The sequence below is a fragment of the Lissotriton vulgaris genome, chromosome 5 (genome assembly GCF_964263255.1).
Source record: "Lissotriton vulgaris chromosome 5, aLisVul1.2, whole genome shotgun sequence".
Lineage (NCBI taxonomy): Eukaryota > Metazoa > Chordata > Amphibia > Caudata > Salamandridae > Lissotriton > Lissotriton vulgaris.
Window position 1 is genome coordinate 663,209,672 of NC_141693.1, and position 25,284 is coordinate 663,234,955.

The window sequence follows — 25,284 nt, forward strand, 5'->3', positions numbered from 1 at the left end:
ATTTTTTGCACAAAATGTAGAAGCAGCCTGGCGCTGAAGGGATAACCGGGCTTAGATGCCACTGCTTTTACTGGCAGGCAAAAATAACAAAGCTGCTAGTGCTCTCTGAGAAAACGGGCATCTTCCAATGCGCAGACAAGCAAAAGGTGGTTGTATCAAAGAATCAGTCCCTAGATGCACGCTCAGGGGAAGATGGTCTAAGTGCCATGTCGCGTAACATGGAATCAGGCTACTAAAGCATTCTTGGGAGAAGCACATACTGATCATACAACATAAAGGTCCTCCAATCTGGTTACTCTGCTTGCCTTGAGTTGCTATGATCTATGTGTGCTGTAGCAAGAGTCCCTTTCAGCTCTCTTCCCACTGGGCGCCCATGACTCCATGCTGGGAGTCTAGCCTGGAAGCGTCCTTCTTTATCATCGCCCACTACCATCTTTGTTCCTCAGTTGAACCAATCTCTTCTGGTTCGGGTGGGGTTGCTGAACGAGGATTTATTTGGGGATTTATGCCGCATTGTCCTCCTGCACTGTGGTTTCTTGTCCTCTTTTGCTTGAACAGTGCTGTTTTTCTTGCTGTGGTGTTTGCAGTTTATGTGGGGCTTATATGCGAGGAAAAAGTGGGATCGCCTCTTGGTGCCGTTTTCTGTGCTGCCCCTAGCGCATAAGGAGTCAATGCGCTTTAAAAAAATCTTGAGAGCAGACCTTACCTGTTGAAATATCTCCAAATGAATGCATGTTTTCCTGACAGCAGGGTTGGGAAACACATACAGCCAATTACTGCCCTTCGTTTCCGATCTCTGCTGTCAGCAAAACATACCGAAAAAGAGCACAGACCCCTTGTGCGCTGGTGCAGCGCAGTAAACAGCATCATGAAAAGAGCCAGTGGAAAAAAGCAGCATAACACGGACCGAGATCAGTTTAGGGGGCAAGCAACTCTACTCTTCAATATAAAACCTATGCTTCAGATAGAAGCTCAAAGCCTAGGACAATAGGGTGGGCAGCAAAAGATAGCCATTCCTGAATCAGTAGACCAGGGCCACACATTAATGTGGTCAGGGGAGTGATCAATGCTGGAGCTTTTGTTCAAATTGCATTATTGGCAGATTGCACTGATCACCTCTGAGGTGTCTTAGATATGGGCAACAGAATAAATATGTCGTATCAGGGAGAAACCTTAAGTTGTTGATAGGTTCTGTTACTGTGACAAGCAAAAGGTGAATAATCTGTCCCATCTCAGGATGGGCTGCCTGACCTGCAATGAGCATAAGACCAAGAAAAAATATTCTGGGGTTCACATACGCCGAGTATTTATTTATACTTTTTATGGGAGATGGACGACCATTACAAAAGGAGGAAGTATATTTTTTATGTAAAGTACCACAGGAGAAGAAATGGAAAGTTCAGCAGAACTTGAAGACACTTGGTCACCACTAATACTACTGTATGTTGTGCTAGAACTGTGCCGGTCTATAGAACATTCTTAATGTTGGTTGATTCGTTTGTGTTCTGCGTTGTGAGGAGATCTGGAAATATAAGGCGCTGTTTCTATCTCACATTTTATGTCATCCTATTTCGTATATGGTGAAAGGAGACATCTAAGAAAGAGAAATGTTGGCCTTAGAGCTTACATGATAGGGCTCATATAGGCAGGGCCACTTCAATTATGTGGAAAGGAAGGACCGAATTATGTGGGTTGGTGACTAAATTATGTTGCCAAAAAAGGCAAATTACGTAGTGTAATGTGGCACATTTTGTGATAGTATTACTTCATAAGTATGCCATTTTTTTTACAGTTCTGGTTATAGGTTTCATCTGAGTAGTACCAGTTTAACACCCAACTATAGCAACAAACAGCAAAAAGGTGACCACTGAAAATTGGTGAATGGCCTCGCACTGCATGGCAGCACATGTGGTATTTTTAGCAACTTTTGATCCGTTTGAGATAGAAACCTTTTTTGGGTTAAAATCTACAGAATATGCAGCAGATGATGGCTCTCTTGACAAATGTGGCGAATGCATAGTTATAGAGAAACGCTGCAGTCATAAAATCACCTAATTCCAGTGGCCCTACATATCGGTAACGTTGTTTGCGTTTGCATTGAACTCTTTAGTGGGCTGTAAAATGGTATCCACCTGCGTGTCAGATCTATGTTCTTCCAATTGGGTTGCAAAACAATGTACAGGTAGTAACAGGGCAGGCATAGCATATGAAATGTGTTTTTTCGTGAGGGTGAATATGCAGTGAGTTATTAGGGGGTAGGGATGGGTGTAATTTTCAGTTCCTTTAATTACCCTTCACACTGCAACAAGATGGTGTTTCAGCCACTTCACAGGAATCTTACCTACTTTCGCCTTTCTCCGACTTGTATTCAATAGCTATCATCAGCAGCTTTAGCTTCTTAAAGCACAATCTACAAGAAAATGCAAAAGGGAGAGAATTAGATCAGAGTGTCAAACGTTGGTCTTACAGTGCTAAAAGGTAGAAAGGCAGGCACTCAAGACAGGGACATTGTGCCAAGACATAATTGGCTAAGCAATGTGTATTTATGGAACTCAATGAAGAACAAAAAGTGATAATATCTGGTGCCATATTGCAGAGTGCCCCGGGGGTGCAACGGGCATGTGTGCCTGCTGTCTGTGCCCCTGGGGCAGTTTTGTATTGCTGAAGGGACCACAGTTGATCGTGCAGTCCCTTCTGTAATACAGATAGCGCTGGTGCACATGTAGTGCAAGTGCTATCATTAGAGGGTGTTCTTATCGTTTGCATGGGGGCGTGGAATCCTGTTGCCTCAGCGTCCGCGCCATATTATGGATGTGGGCGAAGAGGCAAACATGCCCTTAGGGAGGTGCACTTGAAAGTGCACCACAAAAAGGTGGCACACTTTCAGTCTGCCTCTTATAGGCCCTCCGTAGGGTAGGAACAGGCCTGAACTGGCCGTAGCGTGCACCGGGCAATCCCCCGGTGCACCTCACGGGTGGGGGCCAATTTTGTTACAGGGCCGTTTTTGCAGCATAGCTGCAAAATCGGCTTTGTAACAAAATCGGCCAAAAACCGGCCCTGGCAGGGAGCTCGGCGGCACCCCCAACCCCCGAGGGTGGAGGCGGGTGGGGGGGGACAGCCGAACACTTTGCCAGGGCCGGTTTTGGTTCCCAGTCCTGCCCTGGGTAGGAAGGGAGTTTCATGGACCCCCCCAACATCCTCTTGCAGGCAGGTGGAGTCACTCGCGGCACTCGCCTGCAAGGGGATCTCCCTATCCTCTTTAAAGTGCAGGTGGGTTGCAGTCTGCACAGTGAAACAAAAAAGTGGCTTTGAAGTATTTCACTTGTATGCTCTACCCCCAGGTCAGCACAAGTTTGCAGCTGTCCTGGGGGCACCACATTTATGGTAATAAGGTGCACTTTCCTTGTTTAGCACACCTATTTAAAGGTGCGCCATGTTGCAAGCAGGTGTATATATGTAATATGACCCTTTGTCTGTCACAAATAAATGCAGAAACAATTCCTATTGGCTAGCAACATGTACGCACACATTTGTTTAGCAGTTATACTATTCCATGTTTTTACTGTGTATTTCTGATTTCTGTACAATTGTTACTTGTTATGGTGTCTGTCAAGCTGCTGTCATTTTATTTCTGTGTTATTTTCGTAATATGGCCTAGTGTTCTTCTTTGCTGGCCCGCTCCTTTTATATTACAACCCAAACATATAAGGAACAGTTACTAAACTTTAACAGTGCTTTTGCAGCAGTTATCCACAAATTCATATGCCTAGCAATTTTTCCCGCAGTCAGGTAGAGTTTCAACACTTATATTAATCAATACATTTTCAAAAACACTATAATGTGCCTGTTTTATCAGAAATACTCCTAGGTCTCAATTGTTATGGTTCCACAAATCTATTCTAGCCTGATGTGGAAACGGAAATCCCAGAGTGCCTTGCAACAATGGCATCTCCCTCGGTTTTTAAATTTTGAAGAATGTATGTGACATGCCCATCTGTGAAAAAAAAATGAGTGAGTGCATGTGACTAGGGATCAGATACTACAGATAAGTACTTTTCCTTTCACCAGCAAAGGATGACAACACAGGCCCAGGTTTACTAAGATTTTGCGTCGGAGTTGCACCACTTCTGTGGGATTTAACAAGTCAGGTAAATCAAGATTTGGTTGGCTTTGCATGGAATTTTAACCCAAAAGTAATGAAAGACAGAACACAGCACTGCCTTACTTTACCCTTCGTTCGGGAGGCATTACATGGGTGGAGCACGAGCATTCCCTTGTATCTGTGCATGTATGTTGAAATAAACCCATATTTACTAAAGTCAGTAAACATGGGTGTGCCTATCTAAGGCTGGTGTAATGAGGAATATATTTATTTTTCCTCGTTGCTTTCTCTTTGAAGGCTCTGACAAAATATTGAAATAAAGAAAAGATCCAGATTAAAAGAGGGATCCAAGTCAGTTCTAACCACTGCATTAGCCACTGCTGGTCTTGCATTAAGAATGCCACAATCTATTAAGAAAAATTGCCTCCCTCCTCCTTAGACATCAGGCAATTTCTTAACAGGCCCTTTGGTGTTTTAATATGCGATCATCTATTTTGAATATGCTCCCTAGGGGAATAACTTCACGAATAGTTGGTAGGTCAGGAACTCATTTTCCCATTTCTTGCTGTACCAGTAAATTTGCTCATGGCTGACAGGCTGACCAGACAGCAAAAGTGGAACTCCAAACTGTACACTACATGAGGCTGAAATAGGCTTCATTCACTCATTTATGAAAAGTGCAGCAGTGCCGCGTGAAAACAGCGATGCAGCACTTTTCATTCTGGATGCTTATTTTTATAGTATGACGCAATATGTCGCAACGAGTTACAGATACGTCAGTATTTCTGATGTATCTTTAGGTGCAAAAATGATGCATTGCTGGAGTGTGTCAAGGAAGTGACGCAACTTCATCAATTGGTTATCTGTAAATCCTTGCGTCATGATGCATCATACTGTAAATAAGAAGCATCATTGGTGACGCAAGGAGGGCACATTGAAAAGTGACACTACTCTGTTTTCTCGCAGCGATGCATCACTTTTCATAAATGAGGGCCGGAGTGCTTTGCTCAGTAAAACACAGACAACAAAGACTAGCAGGCATTTTAGCCATATCAGGAAAGCTCCTGATGTGGCTAAAATACCTGCTAGTCTTTGTTGGCTGACAGTGAAAAAAAGATACATTTTTAAGCTTTGTGCTTTCACCTATCATGCGTTACAAGGCAAAGGACCCAGATAACTACAATTAAAAATCAAACCATACATTACCTGCAGAAGATTACGCTCATGTGATAAGACCATGCTGTGTGTTCCCCTCATTCAGTTAACAAGATGTGGGGGTAGAGTATTCTCTTACCTTGCCCCCTTTTATTGGAACAAGCTTCCGGTGCACTTGGGCTAATTACGGCAAATTTAGGACATTGCTGAAAGCCCACCTTTTTTCTAACTTACAATCTCTTCTCTCTATGGATACTTGCTAAACAGGCCCAGCCATGAGATACCCAAGGGTGAGTTGTGCGCTATATTAAATTCAATTAACATAAAATAACAGTCAGCATAGTGTGCGTGCTCTGAAAATGTAGTGCAGTATGCACTGAAGGAATTTCACAAGTGTGCAGAAAAGCACACCAAGAAATCCTGCACTGAAAGAAAAATGTATTGGCCATGGAATGGTCTCAATATTATCAAAGGTCTTCTATTCTCAAATCAATACTCTATGTGAAACAACCTCACCATGGCCAATAGTATAGAAATACACAAATCCTATCAACTATATTTCACCAGTTTTTCATAAGAGGAGGTATCGGATCGGGCTACAGATGTTGTCAGTGTTGTAGATTCTGAGGTTTCTATATTTAAGAGGCCAAGTTAAACAGAGAATGAAGGAACATTGAAAGAACAAATACTATCTGTATGTAAAAAATATGGGCAGTGGCCCAAAGTTCTTTTTAGGAAACCACTCAACCTGTTCCGTCAAATATCAGGATTGTTGAATACCAAGGCTGCCTACTCTTGATCCCACCTCTTGTATCTTTTTTCCCACCACCGTACACTTCCTGTCTCTTTAGCTCACTGTAATAATTTCTTATTCTTTCCTGCTTTCTCCCTTTGTCACTGTTTTCTTAACTTTCTTATTTTCACCTCCCTCTTCTTCTTTTCCCTCTCTTGTACTTGTCCATTCTGATGATTTGGTCCCCAAAAAATGAGTGTTGGTGTCCACATTCAATAGCAACCAGTGTCACATATCAAGTACTACTAGCTGCGGAGTCCCTGAGTTTAGGGCCTGCACGCTGAAAATAAAATGCAGCACTTGCTGTGGTTGCTTCGGTCTGATGCAGAAATTTAGGCCTTCAGATTCTCCACAATAGGAAGGAAGACTTGGCCCATGGAGACTGGAAACATTATCAATGATCTCTAACCAGGCAAATGTAAAAGTACTGTGTATGTGAAACATCTTCCCAATGGTCTCTACAATATAAAATACACATCATTTGTGGCACCTTGGCACTAAAGAAGATATGTGCTCATGAAGGTGGATGCGGACGTGCCCGATTATGTCTTTAATGTCGTGAAGACTCATGCCCATGATATACATAAGTCAGAGACCTCTGGGAAATAAAGTCAAGCACTCCTAGCTGCCACCTTATCCAGAGCTCTGCTTATGTTCTGAAAATACAGTGCAGTACGCGGTAGTGTGATTTCACATACAAAAATATATCAAACTATAAGTAAAAAAAGAATGGACATGGGGAAGCTTTTAATAATAACACGGTCCTGGTCTGTCAAATTTGTTAATTCTTGATCTATGAAGCCGCCTCTAAACAGTCCATAAAATTAATGTATGTCAAAATATTGTGTCTTTTGTATTGACTTGCCAACATATTTTATTTATGACATTAATATTGACTTCCAAGGTATCTATATGCCAGGGGTCTCCAACATGTTCAGCACTGAGAGCTACTTATGTTCAATGAAACACAATGAGACCTACTAATTTTATTAGTGTTGTATAATGGGTTTGGGTTTTAAATCATAAATGAAAGGCATTGTCATTTACAATACTAATAGCTTAAACTCTCGCAAGTAGGAGACCTATAGCATTGCAATAAAGGGCCTTCTCGACCGCTTATTAGATTGTAAATATCAGAGAAAGAGACCGGCCTGTGATGTCTTCAAAGGAGTGATAAATAGTGCAGTGAAGAAGATGTGTAAGTGTTGTAAATTACACAGATACAAAGTGTGAAGTTAGAGTTACATATCATCCGAGCTATAAACACTAAGAAAGGGCTCCAACACCTTTCGCTCTATGATTACTCTGTTGTGGCTCAGGAGGAAGAGCAGGTGGGTAGTTCCTGCCCTCTCCGTAATTTGAGTGTGCAGTGTGGCATTGCGTAATGTCATTCCTATCTCTGGCCAAATAAAAAACACTCTAGCTGTAGTAGGTCCCTGTCTTCGCCTCCTGGAGCAGAGCGGGCTGTGCTTTATCGCAGGAAAGAAGGGAGGGAAGGAGGGTCTCTGCTGTAGCTCCTGACTCTTACCTGCTATTACTAGTGAGCAAGAGGCGCTGAGGTGGTGGTATTGGTATTGGTGGTGGTGGTATTGGTGGTGGTGGCACTGGTGGTGGTGGCATTGGTGATATAGGTGGTGCTGGTATTGGTGGTATGAACTGTAGTGAACAAGTAAAGCACTCCTTTTTAACTTAATTTTTTTTAAACAATTTTTTATTCTATCATGCTACAGTGGCTGGCACGCAGTCTGTACATGCCATGCTTCTAAACCATCCTTTCAAGTCTTAAATGACCTGACCTCTATGCACTTTGGCTATATGCAACTGCACTGTAGTTTTCAACACACTACATCAAAATCATTACAAGTGTTTTACAATTAACTCCACATGCATATACCAATACATGACTCATCAAGACTTATGCACAATACAGTCCCTTTTTTATGTGTCTGGTGAGGAAGAAGATGTAAACAGTTTGCTTTGCGGTCAACTTTGACAAGACGAGAGGACTCGAGGAAGTATCGGGTACATAACTACAGACACGAAGGGACTGAATAATGTAGATTGTGGAGTAGTTTGAACAAGGTGGTAAAATCAGAGCCCCGGAAGAAGGGCCACCGGCCCGAAATGCATTGGCCAAGAAAGGAATTTGGAAAATTTTGGATATACATCTGGTTATGTGATCTTTAGACAAATAAACAAATGTATATGAAGAAAAACAAATACAAAGGAGTGTACTGTGCATAAGTCTTGATGAGTCATGTATTGGTATATACATATGGAGTTAATTGTAAAACATTTGTAATTATGTTGATGTAGTGAGTTGAAAACTACAGTGCAGTTGCATATAGCCAAAGTTCTTCATGGTCAGGTCATTTAAGATTTGAAAGGGTGGTGCTATTGGTGGTGGTTGTATTGGTGGAGGTGGTGGTATTGGTGGTGGCGGCATTGGTATTGGTGGTGGAGGTATTGGTATTGGTGGTACTGGTATTGGTGGTGGTGGTATTGGTATTTGTGGTGGTGGCACTGGTATTGGTGGTGTGGTACTGATATTGGTGGTGGTGGTATTGGTATTGGTGGTGGTGATATTGGTATAGGTGGTGGTGGTACTGGTATTGGTGGTGGTGGTGGTATTGGTATGGTGGTGTTAGTGGTATTAGTGGTGGTGGTGGTATTAGTGGTGGTGGTATTGGTGGTTCTGGTATTGGTACTGGTGGTGGAGGTATTGGTGGTGGTGTTGGTGGTGGTGGTATTGGCGGTGTGGTATTGGTGGTGGTAGTGGGGTGTTGGTATTGGTGGTGGTTGTATTGGTGGTGGTATTAGTAGTGGTATTGGTTGTGGTATTGGAGGTGGCATTGGTGGTGATGGTGGTATTGGTGGTGGTGGTATTGGTCATATTGGTGGTGGAATTGGTCGTATTGGTGGTGGTATTGGTATTGGTGGTGGAATTGGTATTGGATTGGTGGTGGTGGTAGTGGTATTGGTGGTGGTGGTATTGGTGGTGGTATTAGTGGTAGTGGTGGAACTGGTGGTGGTGGTATTGGTTGTGGTGGTATTGGTTGTGGTGGTATTGGTTGTAGTGGTATTGGTGGTGGTAATGGTGGTGTTGGTGGTGCTGGTAGTGGTATTAGTGGTATTGATGGGGGTGGTATTGGTGGTGGTGGTGGTATTAGTGGGGTGGTATTGGGGGTGGCATTGGTGGTGGTGGCATTGATAGTGCTATTTGTGGTGGTGGTGGTATTGGTGGTATTGGTGGTGGTATTGGTGGAGGTGGTATTGGTGATGGTGGTATTATTAGTAGTGGTGGTATTGGCATTGGTGGTGGTATTGGTGGTGGTGGTATTGGTGGTGGGGGTGTGTTGGTATTGGTAGTGGTATTGGTGGTGGTGGTATTGGTGGTGGTAGTGATAGTGGTGGTGGTATTTATGGTGATGGTATTGGTGGTGGTAGTGGTATTGGTATTGGTGGTGGTGATATTGGTATAGGTGCTGGTGGTACTGGTATTGGTGGTGGGGGTGGTGGTATTGGTGTGGTGGTATTTTTTTTTTTTTATTTATTTTTTTTTTAATCCTCATAGTGCGAAAGTTTTATGTATTTTTGGAAAATTTGGTTTCTCCCTCTGAAGCTTTCCTTTTTGTACCGTCACTGCCCAATGGTCTCTCTTTTCTTGGGAGTTTTTTCCCCTTGTCTTGCTGGATCAGAGGAGAACCTTTTCCTTTTACATATAAACATATCTGTAATCGAGAGGGGGGGGAGCTATGAGTATCATACTCATAATCCAGAATACGCTTTCGCTTTAATCATCGGACAGTGTGCTCTGCCCTATTTTCAGAGGTCAGATGTTTCTCCATGATTTCCCAATATTTAAACCTCTTGCTAGTTTTTCCCCTTCTGTCTAATTTATTTATTTTGATAGCTGAGTTCAACCATTCTGCGTGTATCGGGGGATGAGGACCAATCCACTTAATGCAGATCTCCCTTCTAGCTATCACCATTAATACAAAAAGTAACTTGGCTTCCAGTACTGTTAGTTTAGCTGTCCCCGTTATGTTATCAATCCCAAAGAGAATAAGAGTTGTACTTACATTTAGATGTTTTTGAAATATTGAGTTCAACGTCTTACCAACTCCTTCCCAGAATATTCTCAGAGATGGGCAGCTCCAGAACATGTGGACATCATCTGCCCTTTCTTCCCCACATTTAGGGCATTTTTTAATTCCCGCATTCTTGAATTTTGAAAGCTTTTTCGGTGTCCAATAGGCTCTGTGCAGGGTATACAGATGATTCCTTTTTAATGCCACGGATTTTAGTGTTGACCAACATTTCTCTATTGAGTCTTCCCATATATTTACTAGGTCTTCAGAAGCTAGGTCTTTTCCCCAGATTTGCTCTACCATCTGGGAGCTTTCTTCTTCTTCTGTAATAAAGGTCCAATACCATTTTGCTACCTCCTTATTTATGGGTAGGATTTTTATCATTTTTTTTCTAAGGTCTTGTTATCTTTATCATACGTTGGTAGTGTCTTTGCCCAGCTATTTAGTTGATAAAATTTGAATTTTGATATTGTTCCGTTCGAGATCTTATACATTTCTTCCCATGTTATTAGTGTTGATCCACTTAGAAGTTGACCCCAATATTTGATATTGCATTGTTTCAAGGGGGTGGCCATGGCATCTTTTAAACAGTCCGGGGTTCCAGGAGAGTTCCATATCGGTGCCATTGAACTATAATAAGGGAATTTTAAGATAGATCTAATTTGTATCCAAAGTTTAACTGCCTCCTTCAGAACTTTTAGCTTAATTTTTTTGAAGTATTTTTGGTGTCCAAATTTGAAAAGGAAGTGATCCTCAGCTTCTGTCATTTCTTGCAGATATTCTGGGTAATATTGGTGTATTCTTAGTAGAGACCGAATATTTTTAAATTGAAAAGCCCTGCAGTATTCTGTTAAGTCTGGACTTGCTAATCCTCCTTTCTCTTTTTTTCTCCTGAGTTTTTTCCATGATATTCTAGTTCCCTTGGAGGCCCATATGAAACTAGCTATCTCCCCTTGCAGCTTTTTTAGTTCAGCTTTTTTAAAATCCAAAGGAATAGTGTTAAATAGGAAGGTGCATTTTGGGAGTATACTCATTTTTATGATATTAGACCTCCCTATGAAGCTCAGAGGAAGGCTAGACCATACTTTAAGCAATTTTCGCACCTCTCGAGTTACTTTATTTAGATTGTTTTGTGTTATTTTGTTAAGATTTTGATTAGCCAGGATGCCCAGGTATTTTATCTCTTCCTTTATATTGGGGCTGTTAAAGTTTGTGTTCCATGTCATTATTTCTGTTTTTGCATGGTTAACTAGATATCCTGAGACTTCACCAAATTTGCTAATGATTTTTTCTATCGCTGGTTTAGATTTTACATATTCATCTGTAAATAGCATCAAATCGTCTGCATAGAGAGCCAGCTTTTTCTCCCACCCACGGTATTTAAAGGGAAATATTTCTTTACAATTTCTAAGTTCATTAGCTAGTGGTTCTATATATAGATTGAATAGCAGGGGTGAGAGGGGACACCCTTGTCTAGTGCCTCTGCCAATTTTGATATTGTTTGTAAGACTACCATTAGCTAAAATTCTTGATCTTGGATTTTTATAGATTTCTCCTACTGCGTGTAAAAAGGAGTCCCCTAAGTTATTTTTAGTCATTATGCTGTTCAGGAATGCCCAGTTTACTCTATCAAATGCCTTAGCGGCATCGACAGTTAATATTGTCAAAGGTATATTTTTTTCCGTAGCTATGTCTATAGCACTTATAAGTTCATGTGTTAATTCATGTAGTTGTCTTCCTTTTGTGAAGCCTTTCTGATCCGAGTGTATAAGTTGAGGCGTGATCTTTCCCAGTCTTGTTGCCATTATTTTAGTAAAAATTTTATAATCTGCATTAAGCAGAGATATCGGCCGATATGATTCACATTTTTTGGGGTCCTTTCCTGGTTTTAAAATGATTGTTATTACAGCGTCATTCCAAGTATCTGGCAGCCTTTCCTTTTGTTTAAAAAACATATTTATTAACTCTGTTATATGTGGGACTAATGTGTCCATTAAAGTCATATACAACTCATTAGGCAATGCGTCTGGACCTGCTGCTTTTCCTTTTTTTAAGGATTTTATTATATTTTTAACCTCTGTTGGTGAAATCTCTTTATTTAACTCAGTCTTCTCCTCCTCAGACAATTTTAAGACTGGCATATCTGCTAGATATCTCCTTATTTGTTCTTCAGATGGGTTGACATCTTCAGTGTATAAATTTGAAAAGAAGGTCATAAATTCGTTTCTGATTTCCCCTTCCGCTGAAGTCAGGCTTGTTTGATCTTGATCTTGTCTTATTAAAGTTTTTACTCTGTTTCTTGCCGTATCAGTTTTTAATTTCCATGCAAGCCACTTTCCGCAACCCTCTCCATATTCGTGATTTGCCAGCTTGCTTGCTTCCCACTTAGTTTTTACTTTTTCTTCTAATATGTCACTCAGAGAATCTTTTTGTCTCTGTCTATCTTTTTGCAAGCTTTCTTTTTTGTCTGGATCTTTTTCTATTGATATTTGGGAATCTAGAGCATTTATGTTTTTTTCTAAATCTGTTATTTCTTGTTTCTCTTTCTTCGATTTATGTGCACCAAGATTAAGTAGTTTGCCCCTTAGTACGGCCTTATATGTGTCCCAAACTATTTGTTTTGAAGCTCCTGTTTTATTGTTTTCAAAAAAGTCTTCTGTTTCTTCTTTTAGTTCTTGTACTATTTTCTGATCTAAAAGCATGGCTCTCTCCACCGTAAACCTTCTATGTAACTGGGCAGTCTTAATTTGTAATGTTAATTGTACAGCGGAATGGTCTGATAGGTGGGCTGGAATATGACTTAGATTTGTTACATTTTCTAGTAATCTTCTATCTACAAGAAAGAAATCAATTCTAGATTTGTGTCCCAATCTTTTGTTGTGAAATGTAAAAGGTTGGCTCTTTTCTCCTTTTTCCTTCCATATATCTATTAGTTCTAGGTCTTTCTTATAAATACCAATCCACTCCCTCATTTTTGGTAAATTAGGTAGATTAATATTTCTTCCTGGGGGGGATCTATCCGTTTTAGGATTTAGGATGATGTTAAAATCTCCTCCTAGGATTATTGGAGTGTTAACTTGTAGCAACTGTGTATACAGTTTCTGTAGAGGCTCAGAGTCATCAAGGTTTGGGCCATAATACCCTGCTATTGTGAATGCAGAGTTCCCCACTTTTATTCTTGCTAATGCCCATCTGCCTTTACTGTCTACTTCCGAAGATTCCAGAATTGCATTTAGAGATTTTTTTAGGACAATAGCTACGCCTTTGACATTACATTCTTGATTTGTGCATATATGTATGTCCGCCCATCTTGATCTTTTCATGATTTGATCCCATTCCTCTTTTACTAGATGTGTTTCCTGTAGAATTATAATTTCGCTTTCAGATACTTTAAGGTATTCAAGAATTTTATTTCTTCTACTTTTTGTTCTCATGCCATTGACATTCCAGCATAATATTTTGATATTTCTATTGATTTCTTCCATTGTTATTATTTGTTTTTGTGGTTTTTAGTTTATTTGTCAGAATAGCTTCAATGCTGTGTTGTCGGTGTTCCATTCTTTCCCAATTTTCTTTCCATTTTTGAGGATTTAATTTTTTGGTTTTTTTTCCCCCATTTTGCTCCCCACCCAATTTGCTTTGTTGATTTTTTTTACTTTTCTGGTTTTGTGTTTTGTTCTTGCCCTCCCCTGGGAAGCCTCCTTCTTTTTTCTTGGGGTTTCTATCTTGACCCCTTTGGGCTCCTCCACCTTGGACCTGGAGTATCCTTTTTTTTTTACTTTCTTTGCGCCGGCATCAAATTTTCTTTTTTTTTCCCTTTCAGATTGTAGAGTTTTCCATCTGGATTGTATCTTTCATTAGACTGATCAAGTTTTTTACTTCTTCAGGCTCTCTAATATTTCTCATTTTGTTACGCCACATTATTCGTAAAGATGGTGGAAATTTCATTTGTACTGTGGCTCCTAGGGATTGGAGCTCTGGCATGAACTTGCCCAGCTCCCATTGTCTATCCTGAGATGCTTTTGACATATCCGATCTAATTCTGAAGGACCAAGAGTCTTTACTGTAGTTTCCGTTTTTTAAGGCTTCACCCAGGATTTTCTCTTTTAATGTGTATGTTTTGAAATTTATCAGGATTTTCCTGGGTGTTTTTCTGTCTTTGGCCTTCCCAAACGGGTCTCTATGGACTCTTTGAATGTCTTCTTCTAGCATCTTAGCGTCACTCCATGGGAAATGTTCCACTAGTAAATCTACAACGAATTTCTTTATGTCAGTGCCTTCTTGATTTTCTGGAACATTTAAAACTCTTATATTGTTCTTCCTTGCTTGATTTTCAAGAGACTCCAGTTTCTCACTCATAAGTTTCCCCTCCTGTTTCAGCGTATATAATTCCTTCTTGTTACATTCCACCCTTTTGCTCAATCCGCTCACTTCCCCTTGTATAGCTGTGACTCTCTCTCCTAGAGCGTTTAGTTTATAATCTAGCTTTTCGCATACTTCTTGGATCTTGTCTTGTTTTGCTTCAGATATAGCAAACTTGTCTCTCATTTCGGACCATATTTTCTCCAGAAGCTCGTCTGTCAGATTTTTAGTGGTTTTAGAGCCTGGTTTTTCATTTTTCCCAGAGTGTTGTTTTCCCTGCTCTTCGCTTCTACTTTGCGCTCTTTCTGTTAATTCTGCTTCTGCCTCTTCTGATTCTTCTGTCGTGACTGTTATGTCCGTTAGTGTTGTGATACCTTCAGCCATATTTAGAGGGGGATAGTAGTATCTAGACTTATTAACTACTTTATTTTCCAATCCGGCTTCTCCGCCTACTGTAGTTGTTATATTAGGAATTTTATTCTGCTGTGTATAGAAAGAAGTTTCCTGTGAAGTTGTTGTCGGTAGATTTATATCGCTCCTTACGTGGTTTGTCTGCTGCTTTTGCACCTTAAAATAGGTCCTCAGTGAAGGTGTAATCTTTGTTTTCTGGGTTGATTGGTGTGGTGGTATTAGTGGTGGTGGTGGTATTGGTGGTGGTGGTATTGGTGGTCCTGGTATTGGTACTGGTGGTGGAGGTATTGGTGGTGGCAGTGGTATTGGTAGTGGTGGTATTGGTGGTGGTAGTGGGGTGGTGGTATTGGTCGTATTGGTGGTGTATTGGTATTGGTGGTGGTATTGGTATTGGATTGGTGGTGGTGGTATTGGTGGTGGTGGTATTGGTGGTAGTGGTGGAACTGGTGGTGGTGGTATTGGTTGTGGTGGTATTGGTGGAGGTAATAGTGGTATTGGTGGTGGTGTTGGTGGTGGTGGTAGTGGTATTAGTGGTGTTGATGGGGGTGGTATTGGTGGTGGTGGTATTGGTATTGGTGGTGGTGGTATTGGTGGTGGTATTGGTGGGGGTGGTATTGGGGGTGGTATTGGTGGTGGTGGTATTGATAGTGCTATTGGTGGTGGTGGTGGTATTGGTGTTGGTGGTATTGGTGGTGATATTGATGGAAGTGGTATTGGTAGTGGTATTGGTGGTGGTGGTATTAGTAGTGGTGGTGGTATTGGCATTGGTGGTAGTATTAGTGGTGCTGGTATTGGCGGTGGTGGTGGGGGTGGTGTTGGTATTGGTAGTGGTATTGGTGGTGGTATCAGTGGTGGTATTGATGGTGGTGGTATTGGTGGTGGTATTGATGGTGATGGTATTGGTGGTGGTAGTGGTATTGGTGGTGGAGGTGGTAGTGGAATTGGTGGTGGTGGTAATGGTATTGGTGGTATTTGTGGTGGTGGTATTGGTTGTGGTGGTATTGGTGGGTGTATTGGTGGTGGTGTTGGTGGTGGTGGTATTGGTGCTGGTATTGCTGGTGGTGGTATTGGATGTGGTTGTATTGGTGGAGGTGTTGGTGGAGGTGGTGGTATTGATGGTGGTGGTGGTATTGGTGGTGGTAGTATTTGTGGTGGTGGTATTGGTATAGGTGGCGGTGGTAGTATTGGTGGTGGTGGTATTAGTAGTGGTGGTGGTATTGGTGGTGGTATTGGCATTGGTGGTGGTATTGGTGGTGGGGGTGGTGTTGGTATTGGTATTGATGGTGGTGGTATTGGTGGTGGTATTGATGGTGATGGTATTGGTGGTGGTAGTGGTATTGGTGGTGGAGGTGGTAGCAGTGGAAGTGGAATTGGCGGTGGAGGTGGTATTGGTGGTGGTAGTGGTATTGTTGGTATTTGTGGTGGTGGTGGTATTGGTTGTGGTGGTATTGGTGGGTGTATTGGTGGTGGTGGTGGTGGTGGTATTGGTGGTGGTATTGGTGGTGGTGGTATTGGTTGTGGTTGTATTGGTGGAGGTGTTGTTGGTGGTGGAGGTGGTGGCATTGATGGTGGTGGTGGTATTTGTGGTGGTGGTTGTATTGGTTGTGGTGGTATTGTTTGTGGTAGTATTTGAGGTGGTGGTATTGGTGGTGGTAGTATTTGTGGTGGTGGTATTGGTATAGGTGGCGGTGGTAGTATTGGTGGTGGTGGTATTGGCATTGGTGGTGGTATTGGTGGTGGGGGTAGTGTTGGTATTGGTAGTGGTATTGGTGGTGGTGGTATTGGTGGTGGTATTGATGGTGGTGGTATTGGTGGTGGTATTGATGGTGATGGTATTGGTGGTGGTAGTGGTATTGGTGGTGGAGGTGGTAGCGGTGGAAGTGGAATTGGCGGTGGAGGTGGTATTGGTGGTGGTAGTGGTATTGGTGGTATTTGTGGTGGTGGTGGTATTGGTTGTGGTGGTATTGGTGGGTGTATTGGTGGTGGTGGTGGTATTGGTGGTGGTGGTATTGGTTGTGGTTGTATTGGTGGAGGTGTTGTTGGTGGTGGAGGTGGTGGTATTGATGGTGGTGGTGGTATTTGTGGTGGTGGTTGTATTGGTTGTGGTGGTATTGTTTGTGGTAGTATTTGAGGTGGTGGTATTGGTGGTGGTGGTGGTATTGGTATTGGTGGTGGTGGGATTGGTGGTGGTATTGGTGGAGGTGGTGGTATTGGTGGTGGTATTGGGGGTGGTGGTATTGGTATTGGTGGTGGTGGTACTGGTATTGGTAGTGATGGTACTGGTATTGGTGGTGGTAATGGTACTGGTGGTGGTGGTGGTATTGGTATTGGTGGTGGTTGTACTGGTATAGGTGGTGATGGTATTGGTATAGGCGGTGGTGCAACTTGAATTGGTGGTGGGGGTATTTGTGGTGGTATTGGGGGTATTGGTGGTGGGTTATTGGTGGTGGTACTGGTATTGGTGGTGATATTGGTATTGATGGTGGTATTGGTATTGGTGGTGATGGTATTGGTGGTGGTATTAGTGGTGGTGGTATTTGAGGTGGTGGTGGTACTGGTGGTGGTGGTATTGTTGGTGGTATGGGTGGTGGTGGTGGTGTTATTGGTTGTGGTGGTATTGGTGGAAGTGTTGGTGGCAGTGGTATTGGTGGTGGTGGTATTGGTTGTGGTGGTGGTATTGGTATTGGTGATGGTGGTATTGGTGGGGGTGTTGGTGGTTGTGGTTATATTGGTTGTGGTGGCATTGGTGGTGGTAGTATTGGTGGTGGTATTAGTGGAATTGGTAGTGGTGGTGGTATTGGTGGTGGTATTGGGGGTAGTATTGGTGGTGGTTTTGGTGTTGGTAATGGTGGCGGTGGAGGTGGTGGTATTGGTGGTGGTGGTATTGGTGGTGGTATTAATGGTGGTGGTGATGGGGGAATTAGTGGTGGTGGTATTGGCGGGGTGGTGGTATTGGTGGAGGTGGTTGTGGTATTGATGGTGGTGGTATTTGTGGTGATATTGGTGGTATTAGTGGCAGTGGTGGTGGTGTTGTTACTAAAACAAGCTTTTGAAAACAACCTGTAAGGTGGCTTCGGTACAGCTGACATGTAACACAGATGTGCTGTAGTCAGCTTCAGCCCATTAGCAAAAGATTATGTGCTACCTGGGATTCACATGACTTTCACTACTCATTTTTAAATCCATTTTAATTGGGGGGGGGCGGGTTGAAACAGACAAATGATAATGCTGGGTTAAAGTGATTGAAAGCAGGTGCCCATGAGCAGAGCGGGCTGTGCTTTATGGCAGAAATGGAGGGAGGGAAGGATGGTCTCGGCTGCAACTCTGGACTCGTACAGTGCCCCTGCTATTACTAGTGAGCAAGAGGTGGTGGTATTGGTATTGGTGGTGGTGGTATTGGTGGTGGGGGTATTGGTGATTTTGGTGGTGGTGGTATTGGTGGTGTTGGTATTGGTGGTGGCATTGGTGGTATTAGTGGTGGTGGTATTGGTGGTGGCGGTATTGGAATTAGTGGTGGAGGTATTGGTGTTGCTGGTATTGGTGGTGGTGATAGTACTGGTATTGGTGGTGGTGGTAGTGGTATTGGTGGTGGTGGTACTGGTAGTGGTGGTACTGGTATTGGTGGTGGTACTGGTACTGGTGGTGGGATTCGTATTGGTGGTGGTGGTATTGGTATAGGTGGTGGTGGTACTGGAATTGGTGGTGGTGGTGGTATCGAAATTGGTGGTATCAGAGGTTGTATTGGTGGTGGGGTATTGGTGGTGTTATTTGTGTGGTGGTGGTGGTATTGGTGGTGGTGATATTGGTATTGGTGGTGGTATTGGTACTGGTGGTGGTGGTGGTATTGGTGGTGGTGGTATTGGTGGTATTTGTGATGGTGGTGGTATTGGTGGTGGTGGTGGTGGTATTGGTGGTTGTGGTATTGGTTGTGGTGGTATTGGTGGAGGTGTTGGTGGTTGTGGTTGTATTGGTTGTGGTGGTATTGGTGGAGTAGTATTGGTGGAGGTATTAGTGGTATTGGTAGTGGTGGTGGTATTGGTGGTGGTGGTATTGGTGATGGTATTGGCAGTGGTGCTGGTGGTAGTATTGGTGGTGGTGGTTTTGGTGGTGGTGGTGGTATTGGTGGTGGTGGCCGTGGTGGCATTGTCGGGGGTATTGGTGGTTGTGGTTGTTTTGGTTGTGGTGGTATTGATGGTGGTAGTATTGGTGGAGGTATTAGTTGTATTGGTAGTGGTGGTGGTATTGGTGGTTGTGTTGGTGGTGGTTTTGGTGGTGGTATTGGTGGTGGTATTGGTGGTGGTGTTGGTGGTATTAGCGGGGGTGGTGGAATTGTTAGTGGAGCTTGTGGTATTGCTGGTGACGGTATTGGTGGTAGTGGTGGTGGCAATAAAACAGGCTTTTGAAAACAACTTGTCAGGTGGCTTTAGTACAGCTGACATGTAACACAGATGTGCTGTAGTCAACTTCAGCCATATTAGCACAAGATTATGTGCTACCTGGAATATACATGACTTTCGCGATTCATTTTTAAATCCATTTTAATTAGGGGGGTTGAAACAGACACAAGACAATGCTGGGTTAAAGTGATTGAAAGCAGGTGCCCATGTTACAGGGATGCTGTGCTGCTTAAAAAAAACACAAGCAGTTTCAGCTGAAGTCACGCATGTCTGGCCTGCAGCAGGAGAAACTCCATAAAGTACGCAGTGATTACAGACTAAATAACAGGTCCCCGGTAACAACTGAAGTAAAAGGGCCAGTCACCACGGGAGGGTACAAATGAAGACAAGGTCGTACTAAGGAGAGACTAACAAGCCTATTAACGAATCCAAAGGCGGCATTTACGAAAGACAATGACACAAACCAAATAAAAATATTGGAGGAGAGTGAAGGGCAGCTTCTCTCCCGTACTCTACTACAGCAGGGCAAGCAGTGCATGCGCGCTGCCACTAGGCTCGACCTAAAAAAGGCATGCTGAGTCTGTCACCGACGTCCTGGGATGTTTTTATCACACACATTAATAGACAGCTGCTTGAAACCACTCACTGCAGGGGTTTCCAGCTCACCTTCCCTGCCAAAGTGTGATATTTGCTCTTCCCCAGATGAACATTCAAGAGAGCTGATATTGTGTGAAACACAGTGAAACCGTGTGAACTGTCCAGTCTGACACGATATTGTAGTATAACAGTTCTAGCAACTTATGGACAAAATGCATAACTAATTCATCTTATTAGCTATCCACAACAGAAAGTCTGACTTAGGGAATTTTACGGGCTCAGGGAACACTCTACTCCATAGTGATGCCCAGGGCTGGACTGGGATCATGTACAGACCTGGCTGGCGAAAATGCTAAAACCAGCCCTGCTTCCATCCTCTTTTACTCTAGCTCTCTTTTTTATCTGTCCATCCATCCATCCATTCTCTCTCTCTCCTCTCTCTCTGATGTCTTGCCTTCCCTCCCTCTCTCCCTTCTTCACTTGAAGCACCCAGTGCCTGCTGTCGTTAATCTCGATGATCTGGGGAAATTGACAGAACCGCCAGCAGCAGCCCAGGAGTTTCAAACCCAACATACAATGACTCCAACCCCCCGGGGAAATGCCTGGTGGAATAAAAGGCTAGCCCGCTTTAGTGGTGCCCAATGTTTTTGCAAAAGTTTGGGCACATTGTGCTGCCATGACATCAGTGATACGTTGTCAGTAGAAATACCGACATGATGCCTTCTTCATTGGAAATACAGCACAATGCACTTATAAGTACAATAAAAAGATAGAGGTAGAAAGTGTTCCATATTTTGAGTGTTCCACATGGTGGAGCAAGTTTCTCTTCCATGGGAGGAGCCACTTTTAATAGGGAACAGCCACGAGGGAAATGCCCATCAATGGATGTCACATCTGATTCATTTTCCACCACTAAATGTGGACACTGGAAGTGTGCCCCCCAAATAGGGGGTACAGTGTCAGTACCCAAATGTCCTCATCCAGTTGGCTATTGCACTCATGCATTTGTTAAATTGAGAAGCTACCTCTTTTATTTCATTGTTTATGGATACCATCATGTTGCATTGTCTGCATAGGATGCTGTGGAGAAGCTGTACAACCTTACCAGTTCCAAAAGATGAGCCACATATATATTAAATAGTGTGGGGCTTATTGAAGACCCTTGTTGGACACCACAGGGTAAGGTAAAAGGTTTGGACTAAAATCGCCCATGTTGATAGTTTGCCAGAGCTTGGGACACTTATCTTCATCAACCAATGTTTCAATATGCCGTGACTTACCAGGTCAAAGGCTGGCGATAGGTCGCAAAGGACAGTCACAGCTTTGCCTCCATGGTCCCAGATGTCCCTGACCTCATCTTAACTGCTACCAGCACAGTTTTAGTATTGTGGGCTTTTCCAAGGCTGAACTGGGCTGTCAAGAATGCCATTCTGGTCCAAAAATGTACAAAGAGAGATGTTCAGATGTATTTCTAGTGCTTTCGCTAGAATAGGAAGTCCAGATATCGAACAATAGTTATTTTCTTCTAAAGGGTCAAGAGTTGTCTTTTTGAGAAACGGCATAATGGAGGTGTTTTTCCATTCTGCAGGAAAACAACCAGATTTTAGAACGTACTTGAGCTGCAAGACCAGTGAAGGTGCAACGGAATCCGCTATATCGTGCAACTTTTTAGTGGAGTAAGAGTCCGAAGGAGCTCAGGACTTGAATATTTTTATAAGTTTGATCATGCGTTCAGTGAAAATTGTAGGAAACTCGCAAAGAGCTGGGCATTTAGGACCTGAGAGCATGGTAACTGGGACTGACTAATCAGTCCCATTGATAAAGTTAAAGTCATTGTAGACCACCTCAACTTTGTTTCTACAGTAAGTCACTAGATTGTCACAGAGCTCTTGTGTGGGGGGTATTGTGGTGGAGGTTGGGGATAGAAAGGCTATGTACTGTTTGGAAAAGCTCTATGAATGAGTTGGTGGTGGACTTGATTTTTTCAATGAAATAGCTGATTTTCTCAGTTATTATCAGGCTCTTGTATTCCTGAATCAATTGTTTGTAATTCAATTTTTCTTCTTGGGCATCATTAAGTCTTCAGGCCCTTTTTGACGACAACAGCTTTTCATTAGATTCCTAAGCTTGGAGGAATACCAAGGGGTGGGTCGATTTGCCAGATATGTGATTAGTGGCCTTTTGATTGGGGACAGTTTATTAGCTGCTTCTCGAACCCAGTTAAAATAACAGAAAGCTGCTGTCTTAGGGGCATCTGCGAATGAAGGTTGGGTAGTCTTGAGGTTCCTTATCAGATCCGTTCTGTTGCCTTTACTCCGTGGCCTGACCAGTTTAGCCTGAGTGGTTTGGTTCAAAACTACTTGAGTTAGGTTAAAGATGATGCTAAACTTGCTGTGTCATGCGGTCAGACCACGTGAGCAGAAGGATGTCTACTAGCTGCAGCTCAGGGAGGCTTGTAAAATGTAGAATAATGTGAGTCCTGCATGGTGAGTTGGAGAATTCACGGGTTGACTGAGATCAAAACCCAACAGGTTGTCGAGAAGAGTTTTAGACTCTGTATTTTCGGGATTGTCTAAATGGTATTTGAAATCCCCTAGTACTGTGAAGTTGCCAAATTGCCTGCTCCCCTCAAGGAAGTCACTGAGAGCTTCCAAGAAATTGGTTCTAGGACCTGGGGCTCTGTAGACAGAGTCCATAAAGCTTGACATGATGGTTTACTTTGCAGCTAAAGGAGAGGGCTTCGCAATGGGTAATCTTAACTGGGAGGCACAAGATCTCTAGGGAGCTCTTATAGATAAGAGCTAATCCTTTGCCACATTTGCCTTCTCCATCCAGTCATTGATTAGGTAGCCTGCAGGTAAGGCTGCGACGATATCTGGGGCAGCAGACAGGCAAGCCCATGTTTCTGCGAGAAAAGTGTTATCAGGGCTGTAAGCTTCCAGATACTCAAGAAACTCACTTTTATGTTTCATCAGTGAACGCCCATTCAGTAGCGTGCACTTTACTATTTGAGTTTGCGTAGAAGGGCATTTTTTGGGTCCCATTTTATTTAGGTGGCAGGAGAACTGGCACATTTCACAAACATAAACATTTTGCGCATGACTGAAAGTGAAGTAATTGCAAGCAGTGTGAGAGCCCACGTCTTTAAACTGTCTTTAGACACACAGTACTTTCCTTTCCATAAAAGGCCACCATCCTTTCCATTTCCATGGTCTATCATCACCATCATAAGTGGTCACACAGCATTTACCCTAGAATGGGTAGTTAGTCAGCTCTGATGTGTGGGGACTTTAACTCTTTAAGTGTAAAGTAGAGGCGACTCCAGCGGCGGCATGTCTGCCACCTGTATACTAAATAGAGCAATTCAACCAGCAGATAAAAGCTGTAAATCTGCCATTTATGCAGCTTCTCCTTGACTGCACTCCACAGAATCAGACCATGAGAGCATGTGCCCTATATCATCTCTGGATGAGTCTTTCTATAAATGTTAGTGCCATGAGATATAAGTCCCTAGGAGGCACTGAGCGCGCCGGTGAGCTGAGAAAGGTTTTCCCTTAAACCCCTTCGGCGCTGCGCACATTTTCGCCCTGAGCAGGCGAATTAAATAGTGGGCGGGATCCGCACATGCCTACCGTGATGCATGACGGCCGGGGGCGGTCATTCGCACCGAAGGGATTAAGCTGCTTCATTTGCACTATTTACAATGGCAATTTGTTGCTGGCACCAGGGGCCTCATTTATGAGCCCTTGCGTCACTTTTACACCGCCGGTGCGTCACTTTTTGTGACGCACCAGTGGTGTAAAAAATGCGCCTTGTTGCGTCATATTTACAAAGTGAAGCATCTAGGTAGATGCTTCACTTTGTAAACCTCTGCGCCACATTATACCTGCGCCAGGTATAATGTATGCAAGGGGGGCGTATTGACCCAAGGAAGGGTCGTAGAAGTGACGCAGTGAAATCTATAAGATTTCACTGCGTCACTTTTAGGACACCGTTGCGTCAAAATCCTGCGTCTGCCTCACAGCAGGCCCTTTCGCATGGGGCTGGCCCAATGTGAAAGGATGCATTGCTGGAGTTGCGTCACTTTTGTGACACACTCCAGCAATGCGTCACTTTTGCGCTTACAGATACGTCAGAAATACTCACGTATCTGTAACTCCTTGCGACATGATGTGTCATACATTAAATATGACGCATCAGGAATGTCGTAAGGAGTGCGCACTGAGAAGTGACGCATCGCTGCTTTCACGCAGCGATGCGTCATTTCTCATAAATGAGGCCCCAGGGCTTTAAGTGGGTTGGGTCTGCCCCGTGTCTTAGACCTGGCAGAAATTAAAAAAAACTGACATTGAAACGGGTCTCTATAGGGCTCTACATCCATGTCCTTAATTTTAGAAGCAACACTGGTCGACTTCTGAACAATGACTGTAAAACCATTAAGGTAATCCATGTCAGCAATTTCGTTTCTGTTTACATTTCACATTTTTACTTAATCTTGCATCTCCTAAGAGTGTGTGCTTTTTCCAGGATGTTGTGTTTCATCAGTTTATTCCATGCAGCATATTACCCCGGTACAGTGAATGGAGACTCCTCTCGGTGTCTTTGTAATTTCAGGTTGTGGGTGTATGTCTTTAATACAGCCCGATTGAGAGCTTTGGTACTTGAGCTAAAGGAATTGTGAATTCCTCACAGTGCCCATCAGCGGGCAAAAAGACCTTCAGAATCGTTGGCCTCTGCAGAACACACAGAGCAAGGATAAATTGAGATTCTATACAAAAGTGTGTGAAAGAGGAACATAGCCATCAAAATATTAAGAGGGTGAAAATAAGAGAAAATGCAGTGCTTGCAGGTGAGTGGGTGCATTGTGTGTGAGGATGATGAAGGGAGGGAAATGCAAGTGATTATATGTAGGAGAGAGTGAAAAGAGAATGCTGACTGGAAAAGAGATGATGTGAGAGATGTGCCGACCGAGAATTTTCCAAAGATGGTGAGAGAAAAAGGGGGCAAGTGTCTAACATAGAGTACAGATGAAAGTGGTATAAAGGAAAACACAGGAGAGAGTGAGACACTTAAGACCAGTACCCTTTCCACAGGCCTTAGTAATATTGAATTCACTATCTAATATTTTCAGATTTGAAACATTTTCAATTTGAGTTATTCACAACAAAATCTTTGTTGCTTCACATTTATCGTAAACAACTAACATGCATTGGCAAAGTCAATGGCTTTTGCTTGTTTTAGCCATATGTCAGTCGTTGTGTTACATAACTGGATGCAATAACAGAATGCTCACAGAGAGATTAAAAAACTAGTTGGATGGCATTTTATGGGAAGCACAGTTTTTTTGTTCCCATTTTTTAAGCCACTCCCTTAGTT

The 25,284-nt window shown here is 42.9% G+C and overlaps 1 protein-coding gene across 9 annotated transcripts in view; it reads right to left on the minus strand.

The window, feature by feature from the left end:
* The window catches only part of KCNMA1 (potassium calcium-activated channel subfamily M alpha 1), a 1,464,982-nt gene that overhangs the window by 403,187 nt on the left and 1,036,511 nt on the right, over positions 1-25,284 (minus strand). For all 9 annotated transcript variants that reach the window (XM_086922098.1, XM_086922095.1, XM_086922094.1 and 6 more), the window contains exon 16: positions 2,342-2,410. In XM_086922098.1, coding sequence (XP_086778224.1) covers positions 2,342-2,410 — 69 coding nt within the window. The remainder of the gene's footprint in view (positions 1-2,341; positions 2,411-25,284) is intronic.